The 27,771-nt window shown below is 36.1% G+C and overlaps 1 protein-coding gene and 1 pseudogene across 4 annotated transcripts in view; one reads left to right on the top strand and one right to left on the bottom strand.

Moving 5' to 3' along the window:
• The window catches only part of LOC127654784 (WD repeat-containing protein 75-like), a 30,540-nt pseudogene extending 17,504 nt beyond the window's left edge, over positions 1-13,036 (bottom strand).
• LOC127654783 (signal transducer and activator of transcription 4-like) overlaps positions 1-27,771 on the top strand; it is a 43,297-nt gene that overhangs the window by 1,045 nt on the left and 14,481 nt on the right. For 2 of the 4 annotated variants that reach the window (XM_052142204.1, XM_052142201.1), the window contains exons 1-7: positions 19,287-19,602; positions 19,889-20,023; positions 20,221-20,356; positions 23,965-24,063; positions 25,473-25,565; positions 25,663-25,741; positions 26,359-26,444. In XM_052142204.1, the coding sequence (XP_051998164.1) occupies positions 19,896-20,023; positions 20,221-20,356; positions 23,965-24,063; positions 25,473-25,565; positions 25,663-25,741; positions 26,359-26,444 (621 nt within the window). In that variant the 5' untranslated portion in view covers positions 19,287-19,602; positions 19,889-19,895. Of the gene's footprint in view, positions 1-4,425; positions 4,699-19,286; positions 19,603-19,888; positions 20,024-20,220; positions 20,357-23,964; positions 24,064-25,472; positions 25,566-25,662; positions 25,742-26,358; positions 26,445-27,771 lie in introns of those variants that run through there. The other 2 variants (XM_052142202.1, XM_052142203.1) reach the window with 2 other exon arrangements.

Raw genomic sequence — 27,771 nt, 5'->3', positions numbered from 1 at the left:
GTTGAACACGTTCCTGCATGTTCTGAACTTAAAGGCTGTTCAGAATAAAGTGTTTATTACCTGTGTCTTCTGTTCCTTGAAGAAATAAACATTAAGTCGGAGGTGTTTGGCAGATGCTACGTATTCACCCTGAAAATGCAAAAAAAACAAAATAATAGCTGGCATAAATGTCCAATAGCTTTAAAACCATATTTATAGTTAACTTTTTGTAGGCAAACACATTACAAATTTGCATTCTCTCTCTGCTAGGAAAACTGACCAAAAATACTGATGAACTTGCACTACACAGACTTCTGTCCAATTAAATGCTCTCTAGAATGATAATGTCCCACCCCCTGATACCACCTGCAACCGACTTGCAAGTAGAAAATCTTAGTTTATGACTGTAGCATAATTTAAGACTATTGGCTATTTAACAATAACATAACTTGAGGCTAGGGGTGGGCAATATGACCAAAACAAAATATCATGAAATGGATACTTTTACCTCATGATAACCTATAATCACAATATAGGAAATTTTCTGGAAAGTTCATAAGAATGGTTTATACATTAAATATCCATTCTGTAATGTCTATTTGTTGATAATCCAGTCAGTGAATTAAACTACTTCCACTTTAAAAAAAAAATTATAATAATAATATTTGGAGCTTGACAGTCAAAGGAAAAAAAGATCAACTTGGTTTTAAATCAATTTTACAATAATGCTAAACTTCACATTATGCCACATTTTCAGTCTGATATTTTGTTGACCAATATTCTTTTTAAAAGCTTTCCTTAAATTCAACATCTTTGGGGAAAAAATTAAAATCCAACTAAAAAGAATCACTTATAGGCTCTTAAGTATTCAAGTTATCTCTATAAAGGATATATAAATACCTGAAGGCAAACATGGCCAGTATGTTTCCTAATATCTAAAAGATGCTGATTACCACAAAATGTGAGTCATTACCACGGTGTCCGTGTGCAAGCCACTTAACCCCAGGTTGCTCCAAGGAAACTGTCCCTCTATTAAGTGCACTGTTCTTTATTCGTCCACAACCACAAATAAGGTTCACAAGTCATGGTGAGTAATGTCTTTACCAAAACAACTAGTAAAGATGCAACATGGTTGCACACCTCACTCACTCTACATAATTAACACCTGTGCAGCTCCACACTGATTAACCTAAAAGGGGTTCAAACCATGTTTACCATCCCACATCAACGCTCTTACTATTGCAATGACTGCGCAGGTTGGCAAATGATTTCTCCATAACAAGAAGAGTATGTCTGACGTGGTGTTTTCCCAAAGCAAGTTCTCCACTGCCAGAAATGAGCTAATGTTTAAACATTTCCATTGGAAAAATACAGGCATGAAAGTTAAGATTTCTGTTCCTCTGGGGAGATGATAATACAGATGTTTTCCCATTGTAAATTACTGGCAATGTTTAAAACCCATGTTTTGGCACAATGGCTGCCTGTTGTGAGAGTGGCCTGTTTTTCCCGTCATTCAGGACGCATCAGGAGGATTAGAGCCAGGCGGTATTGCGATATATATCTTGCTGACAGTCTAAAGGGCCAAACTGCAGATCTTTTTGGTATGTAAATATCTGTGTGCAAACATGTGGACAAACATGTCCCTTTACTTTTCAATCATACAAAAAAAGATTTAAAATAGTCAAGAAACCCAATTAAAAGGCATCATTCTCTAACCTAACCTTATAATAAATAATATTAATCTGTTTGACTTTACATGGTTTTACACATTATTTAGAAAATATATTGAATTTGTCATATGCCTGAAACAACCCATGTTCCCTTCCAAGGTCAAAGTTCAGAGGAAGAAGAGGCTGCTCAACTGTTGTAGAGTAGTTGCCAAAAAGGTTTCCAATTTCCAATGATAGGCCAAACGCAAACAATACGTGATGGAGAGGTTTAGAGGTCAACCGATTGTGGATTTTGCCGATACCGATAACCAGGGTGGTGGAAAAGGCAGATAACTGATTAATTGGCCGATAGATTTTTTTTAAATCAATTTATAGAACGAAACAAAAAAATGTCTTTCCATACTATGAAGGGCACAGACACTGAGACCCAACAAAAGCCCAAAAAGAATAATATCCCAAAAGTTGTTTATTGTGCAACTAAAAGCTCAATAAGAACCAGAAAAATACAAATTTGGTGCATAATGTGGGACTTTCTATAAACAAGTGAGAAATACATCAGGGACTCTTATTTTGAAATGACAGAGACTTTGTTACATTACAATGCTCTATATGCAAGCATTTACCAAATGAAGCCTTTTATAGACTATATATCTAGTTTGAGTATATTTTTCCACAGAAGAGGTTTAATGATAAGGAATAAAAAAAAAAGAGGGACCAAAAAAAATTATTTTTTTTTTTTGCTATTAACCTATAGTTAAAAAAAAAAGCTACTATCGGTAACAATTAATCTGTAATTAATCTAGAGAGGTTTGAATACGAATCAAAGCAAACACATATGACCACAATTTTGGTCATATCGCCCACCCATTACAAATGGCAGTTGGCACGTGTTCTGCATTGAACCAAGTAAAATGTACATTATCAGATGGCTTGTATTTTATTTGGAGCAAATTTTAAATAGAAACCACAAGCGATCTACACCTCGGTTGTAAAAAACATAGCACCATAACAACACATTATCTTAAATTTGCTCAGAAATGTCAAACTCTTTCAGTATGGCATGAGGTGTTTAATACACAGCAATGTGTTTGTCTTTCTGTACCTGTAAGGCCCATCGACGTAATGTTATTACTGAAATGTAATGTACTTAAAAATGTAATCACCTAGCCTTGGACTAAATAGCAGTTTAAGCAGACCCTTCAAGGATGTGCTTAGAATGTGATTAGGTTAAAATGGTTTCAAGACAACCCATCAAACAATCTGTTAAGTCACATTTTTTTAAACTACCCTATAGGAAAGTGATGAGTAAGCTCTTACCCCTCTCCTAAAAGCTGTGCAGCTGGGGTTTTGGCTGACATCAGTCAGAACAGCAGACAGCTCTTTGGCTTCCACCTCCTGTTCTGCGGATTTGGGTAGATGGGCAGCAACCAACTGGAAACACTCTGGACATACAGAAACACACAAAGCCCAATGCTCAGGAAACTGCTCATGCCCTTTTGCCCCATGAACTTAGATAAGCTGCTGAATATTAGAAAGCTGTAGTTCAAGGATGTTGATGGTTTTACATGGGCAAGTTTGCTTTTTTCTCTCTCTCGAAGTTTATTAGTGAATAAGCAATTTGTTATCATGCTTGCAAAATTGCAGAGTCGTAAAACACTTGAAACCTTCCATGCGGCACTGCTAAAGAGATTCTAGAGCGCCTGTTCTATCACAGTGCCTGCGGAAAAGCATGATAATTAGCGGTTTTCTAAATGACACTACAGCTTAATTATTCTGAGAATGTAAAATTAGTGTGACAAAACCAAGACAATAATGTGGCAGTAAATGACAATAATGTGGCAAACTAAATGACTTCCTCCATTAACACTCCATGGCTGCATTTACACTCAACCAATTCCAATTTTTTTTTACTGACATCTGGCCAAGGATCTAGTATTTAGGAATCTAGGAAATTAGATTTTTATTTATTTATTTATTTTTTTAGATTTGGGCCATTTCAAATGTGGTTCTATATCTAAACACTCATCAAGCAATGTGGTAGGTGTGCGTGAGAAACAGATCAATATTGAAGTCCTTTTTACTATAAATTCTCCTCCCTTCCCAGTAGGTGGCAATATGCACAAAGGATGCAAATCACCAAAAACAAAACAAGATGAATTTTAAACTAGAGATTTATGGTAAAAAGGACTTAAATATAGATGTATCGCTTCTGAAGATATGGATTTAACCACTAGAGTCAAATGGATTACTTTTATTTTGCCTTTTTGTGATCAAAGATCTGGTTACCATTCACTTGCATTGTATGGACACACAGAGCTGGAATTTTCTTCTAAAACTCATTGTGTTCTGCAGAAGAAAAGAAGTCATACATCTCTGGGATGGCATAAGAGAGAGTGAGTAATGAGAGAATTTTCTTTTTTGGGTGAAATATTCCTTGAAGGTTACAGTTTTTTTTTATGGCAGATGTTGATACCTGGCAATGCGGATCTGTGCATTAGGCCTTGGAGTATAAATGCAGCCCACTAATGCAGAGTTTACACTACAGGATTTTAAGCCCGATTTTCGCTCGCCAACAGTTTTGTGGAGATCGCTGTCAAAAGCCTGAAATCATCAAATCGGAGCTCGCTCACATGAGGGACACTCGCAATGTATGAATTATCAAAGACGCGATCTGAGAGAAGCGCCAACACATCGCCGATGTCAGTGAGATATCTAGCATGTTAAATATCTGGACCTGTCTGCGATTCCAAATCGTGCAAAGTGAAATGTGTTTTGACTGAATACAACTACAGCGTTGACCTTCAGCCAATGAGAGAGCAAGAAACAGGGCATGGGAAGTTTCAGTGGGAAGAGTCCTGATGTATCTGCAATGGAACATCAACTAGCATGGCTGCGGTATCAAGAAAGTCTCAATGGACCGAAGAAATTGAGGAAAGATTAGTGGAACATTGGCAGGAGTCCCAGAGCCTATTTGAGGTTTCCTCTGAACTGTACCACAACCGGGTGGAGAAGAGTTGGAGAGAAATTGCCAATTCTCTTGGACAGTCAGGTAAACAAATAGATAGATTTTTCAGTATGAGGTACATTTTCATATTGTAACCAATAAGATAGATGATGCCTTTAAGCGATTAAAAACATACACATCATATTCTGAAATGCATAGCGTATGATTATGCATTAGTTGTGTACTCTGTTGTGAACTTTAATTTGGAGTCCAGGCAGAGTCGTCAAGGATTTGTCAATAGTGAAATGTTTTGTAACGTGTTCACCCCTGTCGCCAATTCGTCGTGTAATTTGAAAACGCTAAAATGCACGGTACCATGATCCAATGTCTTTGAAAGTCGTGTAGTGCGTAGGAGGCATAAACAAATGGAAAAACAACATACCAGCTTGTGAATTTGAAGTCATGGGAAGATGAAGGAAAATTATTCCCACATGTTTCTGGGACACAAAGTGAAACCAAAGGATATCCAATGATAAACGTCTAAAAAAAAAAGAAATCAACATAAAAGGAATGAGTATTATCATCATATGTAATGGAAACAGTAGCCTACAGTTCTCAGTCACATAACAAAATGTACCTTGATAAGGATGCCATCAACGAAGTCCCATAATTTAACAGTGCCATCTGCTGAGCAAGAGTATACCTGCAGTAGAATGAAAAACAACGACAACAAAAAAGCTAATAAGAGAACAATAATATAATTACAAAACAAATATATATATATATATAGTATAATTAAAAAATAAGGGATGATGGTCAGAGTCCTTATTGGAAGTGTACTAGAAATAAACGTGAACTAAATGTAATGCTAGCAGGAAACCAAGGCTTTCTTTAGACAGCAAAAATCCAACTTTTTAGCATTTCTAACTAAAATTTGCTTAACTGTTTGTAGTCTAAATAGCAAAACAAAGTAAATGGAAAAATATATATTCACATACTGTATATTAAAGTCTGAATTTTTACAAACCCGAACCACATCCACAAAGTATGCGGTTTGAAATCTGATTGATATATAAAGATATTTTTGGAAATGTGCTTTAGTATGCATGGTCAGATCATCAGATCATCATATTCTGGGTGCAAAACAAGATAACCTCAATCGACAGCATTTGTAGCATATTACTCAACAAAATTAAATTAACAAAATTAATTGACCACTTCTTTAAAATTAAAATCTGTGTTCCATTAAGGCACTTAGAATGGATTGTCAATGGGGCCAATGCATAAATGTTAAAATACTTACTATTTTAAAAGTATAGCCTCAAACAAAAGATATAGAAAATATTACAACTTTGTTGCCATGACTAGAATACCAACAAACCTTAAATTATAGTTTTAACAATTTTACAGCTCAAATAATATATGTGTTTAAACAGAATAATTAACGAGTGATTTTATAAACTTAGAAGCTTCATGTTTCTGCCTTTTAACCACCAAAAATTGGCCCCATTGAATTCCATTGCAAGTGCCTCACTGTAACCTCAATTTTTGCTTTTTTTTTCAAGAAAAAAGGTGCAAGGTGAAATAATTGTTTGTGGTAATCAACTTTATGCCAGAAATGCTGTCGATTGAGCCCAACTTGTTTAAATCCGGAATATTCCTTTGATGAGCGGTTTCAGACACGGCAAATGCATGAATGAATAAATAATAGCAGTGTCTCTGACATCAGTGTATCTTATGTTGTCTGTTCAGCAACACAACGCAATGTCCTGAAGTTGAAATTTGAAAAAACATAACCACAACAGTGTGTAAACCCATAATATCACTAAGAGAGGAAATCTGCTTACAATAGGCCGTTAACATGCCAAATTTTTATGAACCTCAGACAGAATTCAAGCATGCTGGCTGTCTGAATATACTCGGGAATGAAACCCTCTAAAGATGCCTACAGTAACAAACAATTGGTTTAAGAACTCATCGTGAGAGTTTTCAATTGTTCAAAATTGACCCTGAATACAGATGACAGCAAATTGGTAAGAGTAACAAGCTCCTATGGGCCAACTTTAACTGCATAAAAATAATCGCAGCTGTATTTGAATGCTGACTAAGCAAATGAGTTCAGTGGCTAAACTCAGCAAAAACAGAAATGCCCTCTCACTTTCAACTGCTTATATTTTCAGCAAATTTAACACGTGTAAATATTTGTATGAACATAAAAATATTCAACAACTAAGACATAAACTGAACAAGTTTCACAGACATGTGACTAACAGAAATGGAATAATGTGTGTGTGGGGGGTCTGGTGTAGTATCTGGTGTATCCACAAACTGCATTAAGTATTGCAGTGCATCTCCTCCTCATGGACTGCATTAGTTTTGCCAGTTCTTGCTGTGAGATGTTACCCCACTCATACACCAAGGCACTTGCAAGTTCCCGGACATTTCTGGGGGGAATGGCCCTAGCCCTCACCCTACGGTCCAACAGGTCCCAGACGTGCTCAATGGGATTGAGATCCAGGCTCAATACATTCCTGTCTTGCAGGAAATCATGCACAGATCGAGCAGTATGGCTGGTGGCATTATCATGCTGGAGGTTCCTGCAGGAAGGGTACCACACAAGGGAAGAGGATGTCTTCCCTGTAATGCACAGCGATGAGATTACCTGCAATGACAATAAGATCAGTCCGATGATGCTGTGACACACCGTCCCAGACCATGACGGACCCTCCACCTCCAAATTGATCCTGCTCCAGAGTACAGGCCTCGGTGTAACACTCGTTCCTTCGATGATATTTAGATTTTTACAAAATTATCTTTAAAAATACAATGTCCTGAAAAAGGGACCTTTCTTTTTTTTGCCGAGTTTATTTATACACTTTCTCCAGCTTTCCCTATAGAAGAAAAACTAAGAGAGACACACAGACCTGCAGGAGATTGACTGGATTCAAGACAATGCCTGTGACTTGGTTGGTGTGGCCCTGAAGAGTGTGGAGCCACTCTTCTGTGCACGTGCTATAAACTTTTACTGAATCTCCAGAGACACACAACACAAACCTGCAAAAATTAAGACAACTTTAAAATGAACAATCAGTGTCACAGACAATGTGGTTACAACTAAGTGCAATGATTAAGGATGGTGATTGTTTTCATATGGATGTTTCTATCTAACAGTATTACTCACATTGAGTTAACATATAGTTAAATGGACAGTTTACCCAAAAATTTACATCTCATTATGTTCTCAACCTCATGCCATCCCAGATGTGTACGACTTTTAGAAGAATACTTCAGCTCTGTTGGTCCATAAGAATGAATGGTGTCCAAAACTTTGAAGCTCCAAAAAGCACATAAAAGCGGCACAAAAGTAAACCATAAGACTCCAGTGGTTTAATCCATGTCATCTTAAGTGTTCTAATCTATTTTTTATGATAACAGACAAAAATAAATGTTCTTTTTCACTGTACATCTTGCAGTCTCTAGGCACGATCATGATTTCAAGCTTGATTGCACTTCCTAATGCTTTACGCATGCGCAGAGCACTAGGCGGCACTAGGAAGTGTAATCGAGCTTGAAATCATGATCAACAAGGAGACTGCTGATGTCAAGAATTATATTAAAAAGGCTTTGTCTGTTCTCACCCAAAATGGAATGGATCACTTCAGAAGACATGGATTAAGGATTGGAGTCTTATGGATTACTTTTATGCTGCTTTAATTCACTTTTTGGAGCTGCAAAGTCCTGATCATCTTTCACTTGCATTGTATGGACTAACGGTGCTGAGATATTCTTCTAAAAATCTTTTTTTATGTTCTGCAGAAGAAAGTAAGTCATACACATCTGGGATGCATGAGGGTGAGTAAATGATAAGCATTTTCATTTTTTGGGGGAACTATTCCTTTAATGCTTCTTATTTACACATCTCAACATGTCTAAATCTGTACTATTAATTTTACTCATTACAAGTTTAAAGAAAAATTATTGCTACTTTTATATAATCATTCAAATATTTGAACTTTACAAATTAATATTTCATTCAAGTATAATACTCAGGCCTAGTTTTTCATAATACCCTTCCTTTTAAAAACTGCACAGTTTATATTACTTTGCTTATACACTGCCTGGCCAGAAAAAAAAAAGAGGGGGGCCTGGGTAGCTCAGCGAGTATTGACTGACTACCATCCCTGGAGTCGCGAGTTTGAATCCAGGGTGTGCTGAGTGACTCCAGCCAGGTCTACAAAGCAACCAAATTGACCCGATTAATAGGGAGGGTAGAGTCACATGGGGTAACATCCTTGTAGTCGCGAATAGGGGTTCTCGCTCTCACTGGAGCATGTGGTAAGTTGTGCATGGACCGCTGAGAGTAGCATGAGCTTCCACATGCTGGGAGTATCTGCAGCGTCATGCTCAATGAGCCACGTGATAAGATACGTGGATTGACTGTCTTGACTGAGAATTGATCTCCGCCACCCGGATTGAGGCGAATAACCATGCCACCATGAGGACCTACAAAGTAGTGGGAATTGGGCATTCCAAATTGGGGAGAAAAGGGTATATAAAAAAAATATATATATATAAATAAGTAGATACTTAAAGAACCTTTGTTTGGATCATTTTTGCAGTGAATAATATGTTTCAGCTGGCAACAGTTCTTTTAACCGTAACTGATGCAGTGTGTAACTTCTAATTTCTCAAACAACCATGTCAGAAGATGTATCCCGTGGTCGTCGAAAAGATGTTACTGCGTTTCAGAAGGGCAAATTATTGGCCTGCATCAAGCAAAGAAAACTATTAAGGATATTGCTGAAATCACCGGAATTGGATTAATTGAAATAATTGAATTTACCACATTGCAATATGTAGTCTATATTCTTAACAATTGTTTATCATGATAGAATTCACAGCCCGCGGACGGGCCATTAAATGTACAAAATAAAAGTATGCGATAAACAAAACTGCTGTGTGTTACATTGGTACACATGCCACATATATTTGGAAAGCTAAATTTCTTGATTTTCTATTGATATAAACCATTTTAAGATACAATCACAACAGCAGGTACAATCTATATCTTTGTCAGACCACCAACATATAAACAACCAATAACAAAATTTAGGCAACTCACCTATGAAGCATCATAGTATTCCACTGATCCATAACTTCCCGACAAAAACGGTGTTGTTTCATTGTCAAATGTCCAAATGATCAAATCAAGTAAAATGTTTAGTCCAAATCACATTATTACATCAATTAATATCCACAGACTCTTGTTGAATCATTTCAAAGCACCTGGCAGCTGTACCTAAACTTTCACATATTATCGGTAATAACTTCAGTTTAGATGTAAACATTTCCTATATCCGGTATCAAAATGGAAGCACGCACTCTGACCTTTCGATTGACACCTCATTTGACCCAATAGGAGCTTCCATGTCCTGTCCAAAGCCTTCAATACCCAACCACAGTCTGTGTCGAATGTAAGGGCATACCCACTTTCCTTTGTTTACTGATCAAACCAATTACATCGAAGAGTGGAAATGACTGACGCATCGTATAGCCAATGAAATGCTGAAAACAGTGATATGCAGCTTTAGTGGGAAGATTAGAGCACGGTTCTGTAATGTGTGTGCGCAAAATTGCCTTGCCATTACCCAATTTTTTGTGCGTAAAAATATTGGAGAGCTGTTTTGGAACTGTTTACACATTTGGCGATTTAAATATGGTGAAACGAACGCGAAAAACAGGATTTTCACCCCAGGATGTGATATAAGAAGGCATTTACTGTGGAAATGATGAGTTTGGAGATGAAATTTCTGAAAACAATACGGATAATTCGGAGGCAGAGGAAATGTTTATGGAGAGATGAGACATTGCTCTGGACAAGTAAGTGTTTTCTTGTGTTTTATAACATATATACTGTATATTCCGCATAAATAAGCTTTAGTTTGAATAATGAATACACATTTTGTAATTACCCTTTGTCGTGTGTTTCCTCAGTGAGTGTTTGAACCGTTTGTGCGTGTTTTTTGTATTTGTTTGTGCGTGTGTGAGTTCATTGAGTGTTTGAACCGTTTGTGCGTGTTTTTTGTATTTGTTTGTGCGTGTGTGAGTTCATTGAGTGTTTGAACCGTTTGTGCGTCTTTTTTGTATTTGTTTGTGCGTGTGTGAGTTCACTGAGTGTTTGAACCGTTTGTGCGTGTTTTTTGTATTTGTTTGTGCATGTGTGAGGTTTTAGTTCATTGTTTGTTTCAGATCTATTGACATGCTATATAGATGTTTTGTATATTTACTGTAAATATGCATTTTTATATATATATATAAATGGACGCGAAATATATATATAAATAAATCAATAAATATAAGTTGAAAATAAGAATATATGTTGTGTTTGAGAGTCTATTTGTTACAATGCAGGGAGGTGGGGGAGGGGTAGGCCCATCTATTTGTTACAATGCTGAATTCATGGGGGGAGGTGTAGGCCCGTCTATTTGTTCCATAGTACATTGGCAAAGTATACAGTATTTACAGTAAATATACATACAATAATACATATTTACACACTCGAAAAGAAAAACTAATAATATATATATATATATATATATATATATATATATATATATATATATATATATATAGAATACAGAAAAGATGGAAAAGTTGTGTCTAGCTTTGTAAATTACATTTATTTATTCTCACTGAATCAGATAGCGATTGGGAGCCGGATGCGGGCCACATAAAGTGGAGCAGCAGGACAGCACCTCATCAAGAGAGGAGGGCTTTCAGAGAGACCCTTGCTGAGGAGCTGGCAGAGTTGGGGTCTCACTCCACAGCCAGACCCGTATCTCCTGCTCCACGAAGAGCACATCACAGGCCGTTGCACATCACCAAATCTTGCACCGCTGGTCGTCTGATGTGCAGGCAGTGTCATGCAAAGACACCAGTGAAGTACTCTTCCTGTGATGTGCCTTTGTGCTTTGTACCCAAATGTGACTGCTACAATGACTGGCATGTTGCTAGAAACATGTACAATTTTATAATGGTTTGTAAATACTTTGTGTAAAAATTCATGTAAATAGTTTGTTGTGTATTTTTTATATAAACAAATTGTCCACCATAGCACTAGTTTTGACTCTTTTATATGCACAACATTTAGTTTCAAGAAGGGAAAAGGCACTCTAATGTGTTTATGCATCAGTTACTCTGTGTCAGCAAAACTAATAGTGGATCTGGATATGGAATATGATAGCTCTAAGTGTCATCTTTCATTAGAGCCCAAAATTATGACTGTACGTTGAAGCGTTCAAAAGTAGTAGCCTTTTTGTCCTAGGTTACCAAAGGGTCCTTTTGGAGTATCCAAAAGGCACTTTTGTAAAACGCCTGGGTGTACCCTTAGAAAAACATGTGTAAAATATTCATTTTTTATGGTATTGTTATAACATTTGAACTTGGACTAGGTAAGGCTTCATGCTGTGATCCCATTGTTTTCTCAAGCTAATAGCTACAAGTTATAGTCATCTGCAGGCATCTGTATGCAAAAACAATTTCAGGCGGAAAAAAAAAACTTCTATTTCATTGTGTTCAAACTTCTATTACTCAAAATCAGTAGCACTTAACAGTAATTCTGAAAGGTAAATCCACTTTCAAATGTGACCAAAACCATGCATGTACTCCAAACGGTTCAAGAACAGCTTTAAATTTACTTTGGGTATGCCTTGATTAGGCGTTTTAGGCTAATTTTACAGGATTGGGAAGAGGTTATACTTATTTATTTCTATTCTAATAAAATTTTGTTATTTAAAAAATACAACTACAATTGTATATGTATTTCTATGTAAACGTTCATCAGAGTTAAACACAATTCTTTGTTTACAAGTGCAGCTGTCAAATACAAATTTGACAGTTAGCATCAGGGCTGTAAAATGTGACATATCTGTAATATTTGTACTTTAACGTAATCGCGATGTTGATTTCCATTATTAAAGATGTTTTATAATCAAGGAATAGGCATGATCTCAATCTGTAACAATGATTCACTGCCTTGCAGGAATGAGAGATCAGATTATTTCATGATTATCGTTGCATGCAAACCAACATCCAACAGCAGTTTAAGCAATCAACAGTGTTTTTGACATTTTAAAGATGCAGAAAAACTTGTCAATCTAAAAGTTTAAAGAGACATCGAAAGAGTTTAATTTGCTCACAGGTTGATCATGCATCCCCTCCTACGGGACCAACATTCCCCACAACACTAGTCACGTCTTTTGGCTTTGGTGAGTTTAGAAAACTAAGAGACAGAAGTAAATACATGAGATGAATTGATAAACGGTTACCTGGAGTCATTGGATATGATCGGAGCTCGCAGGTTAATTTTGCTGCCACCACAGTCATTCTTTTCTACCATGTTTCTTCCTATCTATCAACTGTGCGTCTGAACCATCACATGTGGCCGCTGCTCTGCGGTTCTTCTTCGTCTCTAGATAAATGAAGGCTGCTGTGAAAATATTGTAGCAGAGCGCCATCATGCGACCGAGTCGGTAACACTTTTGTTTTTGTGGCTTGATGCGAGTATTCCACAAATGAGTCGCCAATTGGAGTTCTGGAGAGAAAAGTAATTTCTCCAATAGTATCCAGCTGCAGACCCGCAGCACCACCAGTTTCAGAACCCCAGCGCCAGAACCTGAAGTGAGGGGCGGGGCTTACGTTCGAAACCGAGTAGCGCCACCTAACGTTTTGGAGAGTACTTTGCTTTTATTACAAACGAAACATCATACTTTATACGTATGTTATAATGATTCTTTAAGGTACAGTACAATAAGCACTTTAAAACATTGATCTTGTGTGATATAATTGTATATAGTTATCCGTTTCATTGTATTATGAGAGTTACTTCCTGATCATGATGGTGAAAAAAAATACTTGAAACTTATGGGCATTTTATATAAAATATACTTTATTTCACAAGAACATGTGCAGCATGCATTTTTCTTTATGTAAAATAAAACATGTCAAAAAACTAAAAAAAGAGAAAATTCAGCATAATTTTAAAAGAAACAATAAAAATATATACAACAAATGACCAATTCACCCCTAGGCCCATTTTATCATGACAATCCTGTATAAATTAAACTTAAAATGTATCAAATGAGGAATTCACTCTCAGGCCCATTTTGTCCTTACAGTCTTGCTAAAATAACTCCATGTCATCCCTGAACACAAAATGAAATAGAAAGGGCTCTCTGGAAGCTTCTGACTGTTCCAGGAGATTGTTGCGGGCCTTTTCCTTGTGGTCTTCATTCATTCGAAATGTCTCTACAAGAGATGAAAGCACCACACAATAATCTCAACGTAAAAAAAACCCATCAACTATAAGGTAACATTAACTCACAAACAACGCATATAACAGAGGAACGTGGAACAAACACTTTAACAAAACGTCACCGCAAGGCTCATTTACAACACGCAAAAATGTATCGAACCATCCGTAGATTTTTTTTTTTTTAATACAGTAAAGTATGACAACATATTCAAGCTTCATTAAGATGATAAAGTTATGCACAAATTAAATATTTAGCAGATAAACGCTGAACTTAATATATGCGATAATTTTTCACAACATGATGTCAAAAACGTTACACAACTCACCACGCTCTCCGCCATGCTTGTCTCATTGTCAATAACTCCGCCCCTCACTTCAGGTTCTGGCGCTGGGGTTCTGAAACTGGGGTTCTGAAACTGGTGGTGCTGCGGGTCTGCATCTGGATATGTCTCAATTACTTAAACATAAATTTTACACTGGGGTAACATTAGCTAGAAAAGATTCGCTATCTTTAGTAAGTTTATTTATTTGAATCACTCAGGTCTCTTCATTTTAGCCTAGATTTTCCAGTGTCTTTGGGTTTGAATTTAAGATACCTTGCTTTATGGATATGGTAGCTATTTACACATCCTACAAATAAAAAGTACCACATTATCAATTTCATAATCATGAGCAAGAATAATTGTTAGGCTGTAGAAAAAAATACCACCTAGTATAATGTAAGATATAAAGAAGGAGGTGAGATTTAAGACAAACATTTTTTCAGGGAAATGTCACAATTTAATGTACTCAAGTATTTATTTTAGGGGTAATAATGCTGATTCATTTTGTTCACATTACTCCTTGAATACATACGGCGTCGTCGCGTGCTATACTTTTCTCAGCGTTTGTCAGGCTGAATCAATCACAGGTTATATTGCTGAATTAACACTTAAAAGGGTCTGTGTCTAGAAGGTAACCGTACGAATACCAAGGTCTCGCGAGACTCGCACTTGCTACTACTATGGTTAGGGTTAGGGCTAGATTTAGGGGTTGGGTTAAATTAATAGTTCACCCAAAAAGGAAAATTCTCTCATCAATTACTCACCCTCACACCATCACAGATGTGTATGACTTTATTTCTTCTGCAGAACATGGATGAAGATTTTTAGAAGAACATTTCAGCTCTGAAGGTCCATACAATGCAAGTGAATGGGTACCAAAAATGTTAAGCTCCAAAAAGCACACGAAGGCAGCTTAAAAGTAATCAAAAAGACTCGTGTTTAAATCTATATCTTCAGAAGTGATATGATAGGTGTGTGAGAGAAACAGGTCAACAGTCAAGTTATTTTTCCCCCTAAAAATTATCTTCCCTGCTCGGTAGGTGACGATATGCACGAACAATGGAAATCACCAAAAACTAAAGAAAGTGAAAGTGGAGATTTATTTAAAAAAAAAAAAGAGCTAAAATATTGATCTGATTCTGACCCTACCTATCACATTGCTTCAGAAGACATAGATTCAATCACTGGAGTCTTATGGATTACTTTTATGCTGCCTTTATATGCTTTTGGAGATACAAAGTTTTGGTACCCAGTCACTTGCAATTTATGGACCAAAAGAGCTGAGAAATCCTTCTAAAAACATTAGTTTGTGTTAAGCAGAAGAAAGAAAGTCACATAACGACTCACCGCAACTACAGGTTCTTCTCAAAAAATTAGCATATTGTGATAAAGTTCATTATTTTCCATAATGTAATGATAAAAATTAAACTTTCATATATTTTAGATTCATTGCACACCAACTGAAATATTTCAGGTCTTTTATTGTTTTAATACTGATGATTTTGGCATACAGCTCATGAAAACCCAAAATTCTCAAAAAATTAGCATATCATGAAAAGGGTCTCTAAACGAATTATTAACCTAATCATTTGAATCAACTAATTAACTCTAAACACCTGCAAAAGATTCCTGAGGCTTTTAAAAACTCCCAGCCTGTTTCATTACTTAGTGCTGTATCAAGGCACCTCAGTGGGAAGTCTGTGGGAAGGAAAAAGTGTGGCAAAAAATGCTGCACAACGAGAAGAGGTGACCGGACCCTGAGGAAGATTGTGGAGAAGGACCGATTCCAGACCTTGGGGGACCTGCGGAAGCAGTGGACTGAGTCTGGAGTACAAACATCCAGAGCCACAGTGCACAGGCGTGTGCAGGAAATGGGCTACAGGTGCCGCATTCCCCAGGTCAAGCCACTTTTGAACCAGAAACAGCGGCAGAAGCGCCTGACCTGGGCTACAGAGAAGCAGCACTGTACTGTTGCTCAGTGGTCCAAAGTACTTTTTTCGGATGAAAGCAAATTTTGCATGTCATTCGGAAATCAAGGTGCCAGAGTCTGGAGGAAGACTGGGGAGAAGGAAATGCCAAAATGCCTGAAGTCCAGTGTCAAGTACCCACAGTCAGTGATGGTCTGGGGTGCCATGTCAGCTGCTGGTGTTGGTCCACTGTGTTTTATCAAGGGCAGGGTCAATGCAGCTAGCTATCAGGAGATTTTGGAGCACTTCATGCTTCCATCTGCTGAAAAGCTTTATGGAGATGAAGATTTCATTTTTCAGCACTGACCTGGCACCTGCTCACAGTGCCAAAACCACTGGTAAATGGTTTACTGACCATGGTATTACTGTGCTCAATTGGCCTGCCAACTCTCCTGACCTGAACCCCATAGAGAATCTGTGGGATATTGTGAAGAGAAAGTTGAGAGACGCAAGACCCAACACTCTGGATGAGCTTAAGGCCGCTATCGAAGCATCCTGGGCCTCCATAACACCTCAGCAGTGCCACAGGCTGATTGCCTCCATGCCACGCCGCATTGAAGCAGTCATTTCTGCAAAAGGATTCCCGACCAAGTATTGAGTGCATAACTGAACATAATTATTTGAAGGTTGACTTTTTTTGTATTAAAAACACTTCTTTTATGAAATATGCTAATTTTTTGAGATAGGAATTTGGGGTTTTCATGAGCTGTATGCCAAAATCATCAGTATTAAAACAATAAAAGACCTGAAATATTTCAGTTGGTGTGCAATGAATCTAAAATATATGAAAGTTTAATTTTTATTATTACATTATGGAAAATAATGAACTTTATCACAATATGCTAATTTTTTGAGAAGGACCTGTATAGCTCTCTGACAAAATAACAACATGAGTAAAATTGCAATAGTGTGATTTGGGGCATGTTAGACCAGTAGCTTGCTTGATTGTTTCATAACAGGGGCATTGCATTTTCTTCATTGTTCGGTTGGCTTTCACAAGGTTATATTTTAAAATGCACCAAAACTGTAAAATGTCCATCTTGGTTATTTTTATCCATAATTAGGTGATTTTGCATTATATCTGTGGAATAACAGAATCACTATGGATTTTAATCAGCATTTCAGAATCAGAATCAGCTTTATTGTCAGATATGCTTACACATACAAGGAATTTATCTTGGCTTCCTGTGCACAACAATACAATACAGCAACAATACAGAGATAATAATAATAAAAAAAAAATAATAATAAAAAATATATATATAATTAATTAAATAATAAGAAATCGAATAAAAATTGGATAGAAAATAAAGTATATACAGTATAGAACAATAAAACTATATATATATATATATATATATATATATATATATATATATATATATATACACACACACACACACACACACACACATATACATATTCTGTTATAAACCAGAGGCTGAATTGTGATTGGATGAGATCAGTGATTGAATGAAAGCATAAAGATCCAGAGTCTTCCTGCTATAACTGCCCGCTTACGCTTCCATTTCTTTATAGAAAATCAAAAATGTATGTTACACTGAGGCACTTACAATGGAAGTGAATGGGGTCAATCATTAAACATTGAAATACTTCCTGTTTGAAAAGTATAGCCACAAAACGAAAACATTATACATGTTTACATGAATTTAATCTGATAAAGTTGCTTACTAAGCTTTTCTGTGTAGGTATATACAACATTACAGCATTGTGACCATGACGACATAACACCACAAACCCTAAAATGACCACACAAAAAAAGACGACACAAATGCTGTCAATTGAGCTCAACTTGTATTGAATCTGGAATATTCCTTTAATTATATTTATGGTAACACCACAATATGTTCCATTTGTATTTTTTTGATTTTCTCCCCTTTTTCTCCCCAATTTGGAATGCCCAATTCCAAATGCACCCTAAGTCCTCATGGTGGCATAGTGCATCTGAGACGTCAATCCCCGCATCTTATTATGTGGCTTGTTGAGCGCATTAGATAGCGCGTGTGGAGGCTTCACGCTATTCTCCGCGGCATCCAAGCACAGCACACCATGTGCCCCACCTACAGCGTGAACCACATTATAGCAACCACGAGGAGGTTAACACATCTAACTCTACCCTCCCTAGCAACCAGGCCAATTTATTTGCTTAGGAGGCCTGGCTGGAGTCACTCAGCATGCCCTGGATTCGAACTCGTGACTCCAGCATTGGTAGTCAGCGTCTTTACTCGCTGCGATACCCAGGCCCAGGTTCCATTTGTTAACTAGTTAAAAGCATTAGTTAATTAACAATGAATTAACAATGAACAATACTTTTACAGCTTTTATTAATCTTGGTTGTTTAGCATTGTTGTGCAGTCAAAATACATGTAAATTAATTTAAAAGAATCTTTAATGGGAGTGAGTGAATGTGTTTAATTTTAATTACAGATATGGCAGTTATATAGTTTCTAAATGTGCTTTGGCTTTTTATTGATTTATTTTTGTTTAGAAACCTTAATCTAACCATGATAATGAGGATGAATCCATGGTTTCCTTGTGGTCAGTAGTGAGTTGAAGTGAGTAATTCTGGATCCCCTGACTATATATTGCTCTGGGCCCCTTATTAAAATAATACAGCTTCAAATTTGTTACTGGCCCCCTCTGCAACTTTGAGACCCAAGAGTCGTTACCACATTTCACCCCACTAGCTACAGCCCTGCTTGTGGTTGCATTACAAGTCTTACAATAAATACCACAGTTAAACTATTGGTATGTAGAACCATGGGCAATTTTCATGAGAGAAACGTGCCTAGTTTATGAATTTAAAAACCTGTAGTGTTTCTCACCTATCAATTACTACGACTCTTAAATACACTGAGTAAATCCTTTATAACAATACTAGATACAGAACAGTGTACAAATTATTTCAATTAATGTGTTAATGGTCCATGCGTCCCCCGATCTGAAGCAGACTGAAGGAGTCATTCAATCCAACCTTTAAAACCTTCTGTAGGCTACTATCATTTTGGGGAGTTCCCGTAGTGTTTCTCTGCACGACGTTTCCGTGTTCGTGAAGTGCTCAACATTTCCTTGAAGCACCCACCTGTCTACCCGCTCAACAATAATCACTGGACAAGTTTGTTGACGTTTATGACCTAAAGGCTATTAATGATCTATTCCAGACTTTTAGGAACATTTGTAGTGCCTCTCGACGATTGAAGGAAATTTCCGATCATTTGTTCATCCAATTCTGTCGGATTGAGGTCTGTAGTCAAAGTGCAAGTCTTTTCAGTGTTAAAGCGTGGCTGCCTGCTATTCTGAACCCTGAGAGCGCACACATCGAGTTTATATATAGCAAGGAAAACTGTGTAAACTTCTCAGGATTTAGCCTTCATACTATAAATAGGTAAGCGGTCAAATATTTCACAACTTTAAGCATAAGGTTTAATGCAAACATTACAAATCTGGAACCAAGTTTAATGTATTATCTTTCATATAATATGTAGTGATATGTTAGACAATATGATGCTGATTATTGACTATGAATTATGATTGACTAAGTGTGCAACTTCCTTTCTTTGCTGATTTGCTCATGGTTCTGATATAGTTGGATATGTGAATATGAAGCAGACTGTTGTAATGTCATGTGCTTACACATTTAATCTAAATGAGAGTTTTATCTTTATTCCCAGTGCCATTATGAGTCAGTGGAAACAAATTCAGCAACTGGATATTAAGTTTCTCGAGCAGGTGGACTATTTTTATGATGATAACTTTCCAATGGAGTTGAGGCAGGTGCTGGCCACCTGGATTGAAAGTCAGGACTGGTATGTTGCTTCTTCTTTTTCTTTTGTTAGAATTGTAATGTTTTTAATTACATCTTAAAATCTCTCCCAAAAATCCTCCAAAAAATAATCTGAACACTAAATTTCGTAATTGTACATTTGTTTCACAGCTCTTCTAAAATTCAATACATAATATAGAAATACATCCTTCTGAAGTAACTTTGTCCATATCTGCACAGGGAAACAGCCTCAAACCACGAGTCTATGGCTACTGTACTCTTCAATAACTTCCTCATACAGTTGGAGAGGCAGTGCTCTCAGGAGCAGAACTTTCTTCACAGGCACAATCTTAAAAGAATATTTCATCAGATACAGGTAACAGACACACCCTGCGTTTCTTAAAAGAGGGCATGCCATTCTGAGCATCTTATTAAACCAAAAAATAATGGAAGCATTTTTTCCGCATTCTCAGCTTAACCTATATGCACTTAAGTACATAGTTTTCTTCAGTGATGTCACTGATACTATTCAGAAACGTACTTATTAGTATTTTTTTTTTTTAGCTTTACTTAAAGGAATAGTTCACCCAAAAATAAAAATTCTCTCATCATTTACAGACATTCCAGATGTATATAACTTTCTTTCTTCTGCAGAACACAAATAAAGATTTTCAGAAGAATATCTCAGCTCTGTTGGTCCTCACAATGCAAATGAATGGGTGCCAAAATGTTGACCATCCAAAAAACACATAAAGGCAGGATACAAATAATGAATATGACTCCATTGGTTAAATCCATATCTTCAAAAGTGATATGATAGGTGTGGGTGCAGAACAAATCATTATTTAAGTCAATTTTTGCTAGAAATTATACTCCCTGTCCAGTAGGGGGTGTATGCATGAGGAATGCAAATCACCAAAAACACAAGAAAAAGAATATGAATGTGAAAGTTAAAGTGGAAATTGACTGAGCAGGGAGGAGAATTTATAGTAAAAAGTGACTTTAATATTGATCTGTTCCTCACCCACACCTATCATATCGCTTCTGAAGACTTAATTGATTTAACCACTGGAGTCGTAAGGATTAATTTTATGCTGACTTATGTGATCTTTGGAGTTTTAAAATTTTGGCACCCATGCACTTGTATTGTATGGACCAAAAGAGCTGAAAATCTCTTAAAACCTTCATTTGTGTTCTACTGAAGAAAGAAAGTCATACACAAACGGGATGGCATAAGGGTGAGTAAATGATGAGATAATTAAAATTTTTGGGGTAAACTATTCCTTTGATTTGCATGAATGTGTGCAACACAAAATATTTATTATAAGGTGAACATAAAGTAAAAAAGAATAATTATTTTGAGTTCCTTGAAATTCTTTGGCTTAAAAATCCATAAAATGAATATTTTAAGAACTGCTGACTCAAACAATTCAGGTACAGAACTGAGGTTCTTGAGCCCTTGCACGAATAATTTAAGCACATTTGTTTGGTCAAAAGGAAATTATTGGGGCATTTAAAGAGTTGTTATTAAGATTTCATATAGAATTTGACTCTCTTTAGTGTGATTAACGCTGAAAAACCTAATAAGTTGACTTCATTGAACTCATTCCCTCATTTGAATTGAATAATGGCATCTTCAAAATGTGTTATTAAGTGCACTTAACTTGGTGAGCATATAGACTGAACTTAACTATTCAAGTTAAGGTAACTAGATGCAATTTGCTTTTTAAATGTTGTTGTTTCTATTTAATCATTTTAATTGAATGGAATCAAATTTAGGCCATACAACAATGAAGATTGTAACTGATTCTTGGTCAATCATTAAATAACCTTATTTCTCCACAGAAATGCATAGACACATGTACTTCAGTTGCTCTTGCACAAGGAGAACTGCGATACTGTTAACAGAGTCCAACTTGACCAAATGGGTCCCTAATGGTCACATCACACGAAACAACTATTTGCAACGAAACAACATAAATAATACTATGAAAGAGCTGAGAACTCTATGAATTCTTAAGAACAAGTATTAAATATGTTCACTTTGACCAAGGAAATATAATTAAATAATTTAAGTGCAAGGCATTATGGGTATTCCCCATAGCTTACAAATGTTACTCTATAGTTTAAATGATCAACACTTAAAATCTTATTTCTATGGATTTTTAAGAAAATAAGTTAAAGGAACTTGACACAGGGAGCCCAAAACTTGACATTTCAAGTACTGTAATTAGTTGTTTTGTGTAAAGTAAAATCACCATTATGATGATTACTTTTCGCTTTGGTGAAGTTGTATCCTGTTCAATCCATTTAAGTTTTCAATGCAGCTTTTTTGGGGAACCAATTGTTTAATGACTGACCTCAGTCATTATTTTCTTTTGAGCTAATTAATATCGGTAGAAACAATATTATTAGAATTAATTGAAACAACGTGTCATTAGTTGTTAAATTAAATTTGTGTAACATACCTTTTTAAGTAAATAGTTACATTTCATGTATACATTTGTGTATATCTAATAGGGCTTTCAATTGATTCAAATGTTGAATCGAATTAATTACATGGTATGCCGATTAATTTATCGAATTAATCACAATTAATTGCCAATATTTGCTGAGAAAGCCTCTCAAATAACAATAATTCAATATAAGTATTTATAATTACTGCATCATTATATATTTAAATAATTACCAGTCTGGCCTGGAATTTACAGCAATCCATATTGCAACTGAATTTGTCAATCAGTCCGAGATTTATTATAATATGTTCAGCTGCATCAGACGGATGATTTTGGAGCCTCTTTCTTTGGTTGCATTGGGTCATAAGCATGCAGTTTTTAGGTCGCTGTGTCAAGTTAAACGTAGTCTAATATTTAGAAAAACATGTCATGAGATCCATGTGTTAGGATTTGTGCTCTAAAAGCAATTTTAAATGAGGGATGTGAGTGTGCCTCGAAAAGCTAATTCATTGCATAATGGATCCAATTTCAATACTTACAGCTTTCATAATGTAATTTATAAGTGCTATATTTGATTGTGTCAACGGAAGCTTGCATACCAGTGTGGTTTTTGCTAACTTTTCATTGAGTTCAGTGGAAACACGCCTCGCCCATATTTATCACTGAGGTTATCTCACCCACCTAAAATGTACTATATTTAGTGAGGGAGCATATACTGGAATTAAGCCTAGACATAATGGCTGAAATTTACAAAAATGCTTTATAAAAACGTATTAAAAAGTAATTCATGTTTTAGCTGTTGGAATTAAATTAAATTTAACACTACAAGAAAACAAGTGTCCAGGATGACAAAACATCAGTTATTATTTAGCTAATTACACATTACTGTGAGATCATACTAGTCAATTAATTTTCAAGTTAATCAACACATTTGTACCATTTATTGTGTTTTATGTGAGTGGGTGTTGTGGGGATTTTTCTGTATAAATTCAAATATCAGAAGAGTTAAATGTCGGGGGTTTTTCTTGGTTAAAAAAAAAAGAAAATAAATGTACATATCTGTCTGAAGATGGTGTAGATATGCCACCCCAAAAACAAAATAATATTGTGATTGGGAGCAAAAATTCAGTGTGGGGGAGACAGAAAAATGTCTTTTTTATATATAGACCATATATAGGACAGTTGTGTTTTTTGTTTGTTTGTTTTGGAAGAACTTTCCCCTTTTACCAGTCATATCGGGAAATGCTGTCATCATAGATTGCATGAGAAAAAAAAAAACACCCAGACTACACACCCACAATAATGTTTCAACTAGGAGATTTTCCATAATCTTAAACAGTGTGAATTAATTTGCATACATATGATTGTAACCTTATGTAACTTGCTACTGAGAGCACCTAATTGACATCCACTTCATTGTCCACTTCACTTATATCAATGACTTTACTTTCACCAAAGTACAGTAGGTTTGTGAATAGAATCCATGGTCTTACATCAGTGAGTAAATGCTATTTCTTCAATCTTTCAGGAGAAATACAAAGCTAACCCTCTCCACATGGCTGCCATCATCTGTAACTGCCTGAGGGAAGAGCGACGCATCTTGTCCACAGCCAGCATGCAGGAACAGGTACTGCCAAGATAGACATGACAAACGACATGAAAAAACCACATGTGCCACTATGTTGTACACCAAGCTTCCCTTTTCACTTATACCACTTTTAAAGGAATAGTTCACCAAATAAAATTTACAAATTTTATTTTTTTTCTTTAACATCATACCAGAATCAGATCTAGTGATGCCCGATTCACAAATAAGTAATTCCAATGAATCGGTTCTTTTCATCAAATTGGCGAAATGGAGTCGATTCGTTATTCAATCCGATTCATTCGGACCGCTATTTCACTGAATATTTTGCAGCAGCTTCTCAGTAAACAGCATTGGGATAATTCAGTGGATATTTACCTACAATTGTTAATTGAGAGATAATTTTAAGGAACTTCCATTGGTGCTGTGTCATGTAATACCTTTCACACCAATGCCCATTCATGCTGTTTTTCAGTTGCTTTTCCATGTAAACTTGCTAAATGGATGTCTTTGACCATTGCACCACGTATCTGTTTTCTTGTGAGGGGCACCACAATTCTTTCAAGTTCTTTTGTCAATTTAAAAAGAATATCAACTGTTAAATACGTGTTTTGAGACACCTGTGTTATACTCTATTTTTATTCTCAACTGGTAATATTATTTAACCAACATAAGCTTAAGCAAACTATAAATGAGGTTTATTTGATATGTGAGCCTGGAGTGAATAGTTGTTTAAACAATACATTGAATGCATTCATAAAAAGCCTTGTTTCAGACTCTGCCTTTTCTGGTCTTGGTCTTGACCCAGACTCGGCCCTCTCCTGTCTTTTTCTTGACTCAGACTCAACCCTCTTCTGGTCTCGGTCTTGACTCGAACTCCAATACTGATTTACACAGCTCTTTTCCATACAAAGACAGTTCAAGCTCCAAAAAGATCTACTATTCCAAGTCTTCTGAACCAGAAGATTTTCTCTTTTTATTTTTTTGAGGAACAGGCACAAACATTCAATTCATTACTTACTGCAATTCTTCCCCATAAAAACTGCAATGGAGGGGAAGATTGTTAGTGAATAACAATCTAAACTTCAATCTGTTCCTCGCACAAAGCAATCGTTGGTCTTTAGAAGACTTGGAATGTAGTGCATGAGTCATATGGACTATGTTTATGGTACTTTTATGGTGTTTTTAAGGGGCATTTTCAGAGTTTGACAGTCACCAAAGACTGCCATTGAAGATTCTTCAAAAATCCTCTTTTTGTGTTCATGGAAAAAATAACAGCATAAGAGTTTGGAAAAACAGAAGGTTGAGAATATGATAGAATTTCAATTTTGGGGGACTATTCTTTTAAAAGTATCTAGCATTTTGTTATTTCCTTTTTTCGTGAATATTTAGAATTATGCATTAAACGTCTCAATCTTTTATTTCCTATGTTTTCATTTCATTAATGGCAGGGTCCACTGGAGAAGTCAATGCAAAACTCTGCAGCCTTGGAGAAACAGAAAATCCTCGACAACAAAGTAGCAGTTATAAGAAGCAGCGTTCAGGTACATTATGTCCTGTACTGACTCATTACTGCTAAACAGGGATTTAGATTTGAAAAAGTGCATGCGTGACAAGTGTCAGTATTTCTTCATGCCTTAGATGCTGGACCAGGCTGTGAAGTATCTTGAGGACATGCAGGACGATTTTGACTTTCGTTACAAAACACTTCAGCTTCGGGGTAAGCTATTATATGTCCATGATTTCTTCAGTATGTGCTTTAAAAATACAGTGTGGTCCCAAAAAGTATTTGGGCACTTAAATTCAATAAGCTTCATTGCATTAGAAATACGTTTTGTGTTAGAAATATAAAACCAAGTGGCATCTGTAAACAAATTATGCTAGACCTTTCATTAGAACTATCTATGGTTTTATTTTTTGCAATTGCTTTTAACAAACTGGTGCTACTTCAAGGTCATTTTAGTGGATGTATGAAGTCAGTTCCCCTTAAGTCATTATCATTATGGGCATATCCCACAAAGTCTGACAACCAGAAAGTATCAGAATGATTTTTGTCTAAATTTTGACAATTTGTCTATTGTTTTCTCATTTTAACTTTTTTTGGCAAATGTTTTTCTTGTTAGTGGAGTGTTTGTGTTATTTGTCTCTCAAGTGAATGCCATTTCGTTTGATATTTTGTTATATAACGCAAAGACACTCATTAATTTTTAGTGCACATTAGCTGTCCAAATACCTTTTGGTGCAACTGTATGTCTACACCTTATGGTTTAATAATTTTATGTATCTTACGGGCATACGAGAGATGATTTTTGATACACAGACATTGTAATCCTGTAGATCAAGCTGACAGGAACTCTTTGTCCATGAAGCAGGAAGTAACTGCACTTCAGGACATACTGAACCGCCTGGATTTCAAAAGAAAGGCAAGTGTTTCTGAAGACTGACAGCACCCTTTTTGCTCTGTTTACTTGTGACAGTTGAGCAGGTCTTTTTGTTTCTGTTTTTATAATATCAAAGGCAATACAAGGAGGAGGAGATGGACCACTCACAGAAAGATTAATGGACAAAAACACAATGAGTGATATGGCAGCTTTAGGAATGGAAGTCACACCTTAATTTTTAAAGTTGGTGAAAGATGCCGTTTGCAAGTAATTGTACTTCCTTAAAGTAAAATTTGATGTATCCAACAAGAAATCAAAAAGCGCTGGACATTATTTGGATCCATCGGGTATTGATTATATTGTGAATGGGAGTTTGCTAAAAATAATGCCTTAACAGCTATTTGACAATTGGTCAATATTTTCCAATAGCCTGCGCAGCCTAAGTGATGTCAGCAGAATAGAAAAGTCAAATCAGAGGAAGAGCAAGTTAAGTTATCATATTTTGATTAAAGGGGTCATTTCACGAGGAATCATTTTTTTTTTGTTGATATTATGACATATAAGAGGTCATTCTAAAACTTACTGTTCATTTCAGAACTCAAAATTTAACCCCAGTGCAATAAAAACATTAATTGAAACCAAGCTACAAAAATGCCTGGTTCTTTACTTCAGTAAGATGCCTACATCACTAGGGGACTCATTAATTCTCTTCAGCAATAACATCAATGCCTACTTTAAATCAATGCATCCTTGGACCCACCCACTGGTTTTCAGTTTGTAAACAGAGAGAGAGCATGACAGACAGGCCTAGTGTAGCTACAAAGTATTCCTGAACACCAAAGGGGACCCATCTGGACCATTTGAATTATTTCTGTATATAAACATGACTAGACAGACATCTTTGGCCATTACCATGTATCTCACACCACTTTTAAACTTGTGGCCATCTGTGCTATTTTTAATTGTTGGTGTATATAAATATGCACTAGATGGATGTCTTTGACAGTTTTGATGCCATTCCAGCAATGTGTGCCTAAGTTCATGGTGATACTGTATGTGCGTGTGTCTTGTTCATCCTGCTTTGGACTATGTATATACATTTTTCTCGCCTCATATCAGTGTGGCTTGCTTGTGAACCAGTCATAATACGAGTTATGTTTTGCAAAGGAACTGTTATTGAAAGATAGGGCAGTTAATTACTCTATTGGACCCGATCGGAAAACTGTGAGTAAACAGTTTAATTCATGAATGTTTCAAATCTCATGATTGTTTGATAGTTTATGGTGCTGAGTGTTAATAGTTGAGCTTGAGTGAACAGTGTAATATAACCAGATGCAATGTGGATGTGCATTGTGTAAACCCTGAAATT

Source organism: Xyrauchen texanus, chromosome 14, assembly GCF_025860055.1.
Source record: "Xyrauchen texanus isolate HMW12.3.18 chromosome 14, RBS_HiC_50CHRs, whole genome shotgun sequence".
NCBI classification, from domain to species: domain Eukaryota; kingdom Metazoa; phylum Chordata; class Actinopteri; order Cypriniformes; family Catostomidae; genus Xyrauchen; species Xyrauchen texanus.
The sequence above is the reverse complement of the archived record's forward strand: the minus strand, read 5'-3'. Positions and strand labels throughout refer to the sequence as shown.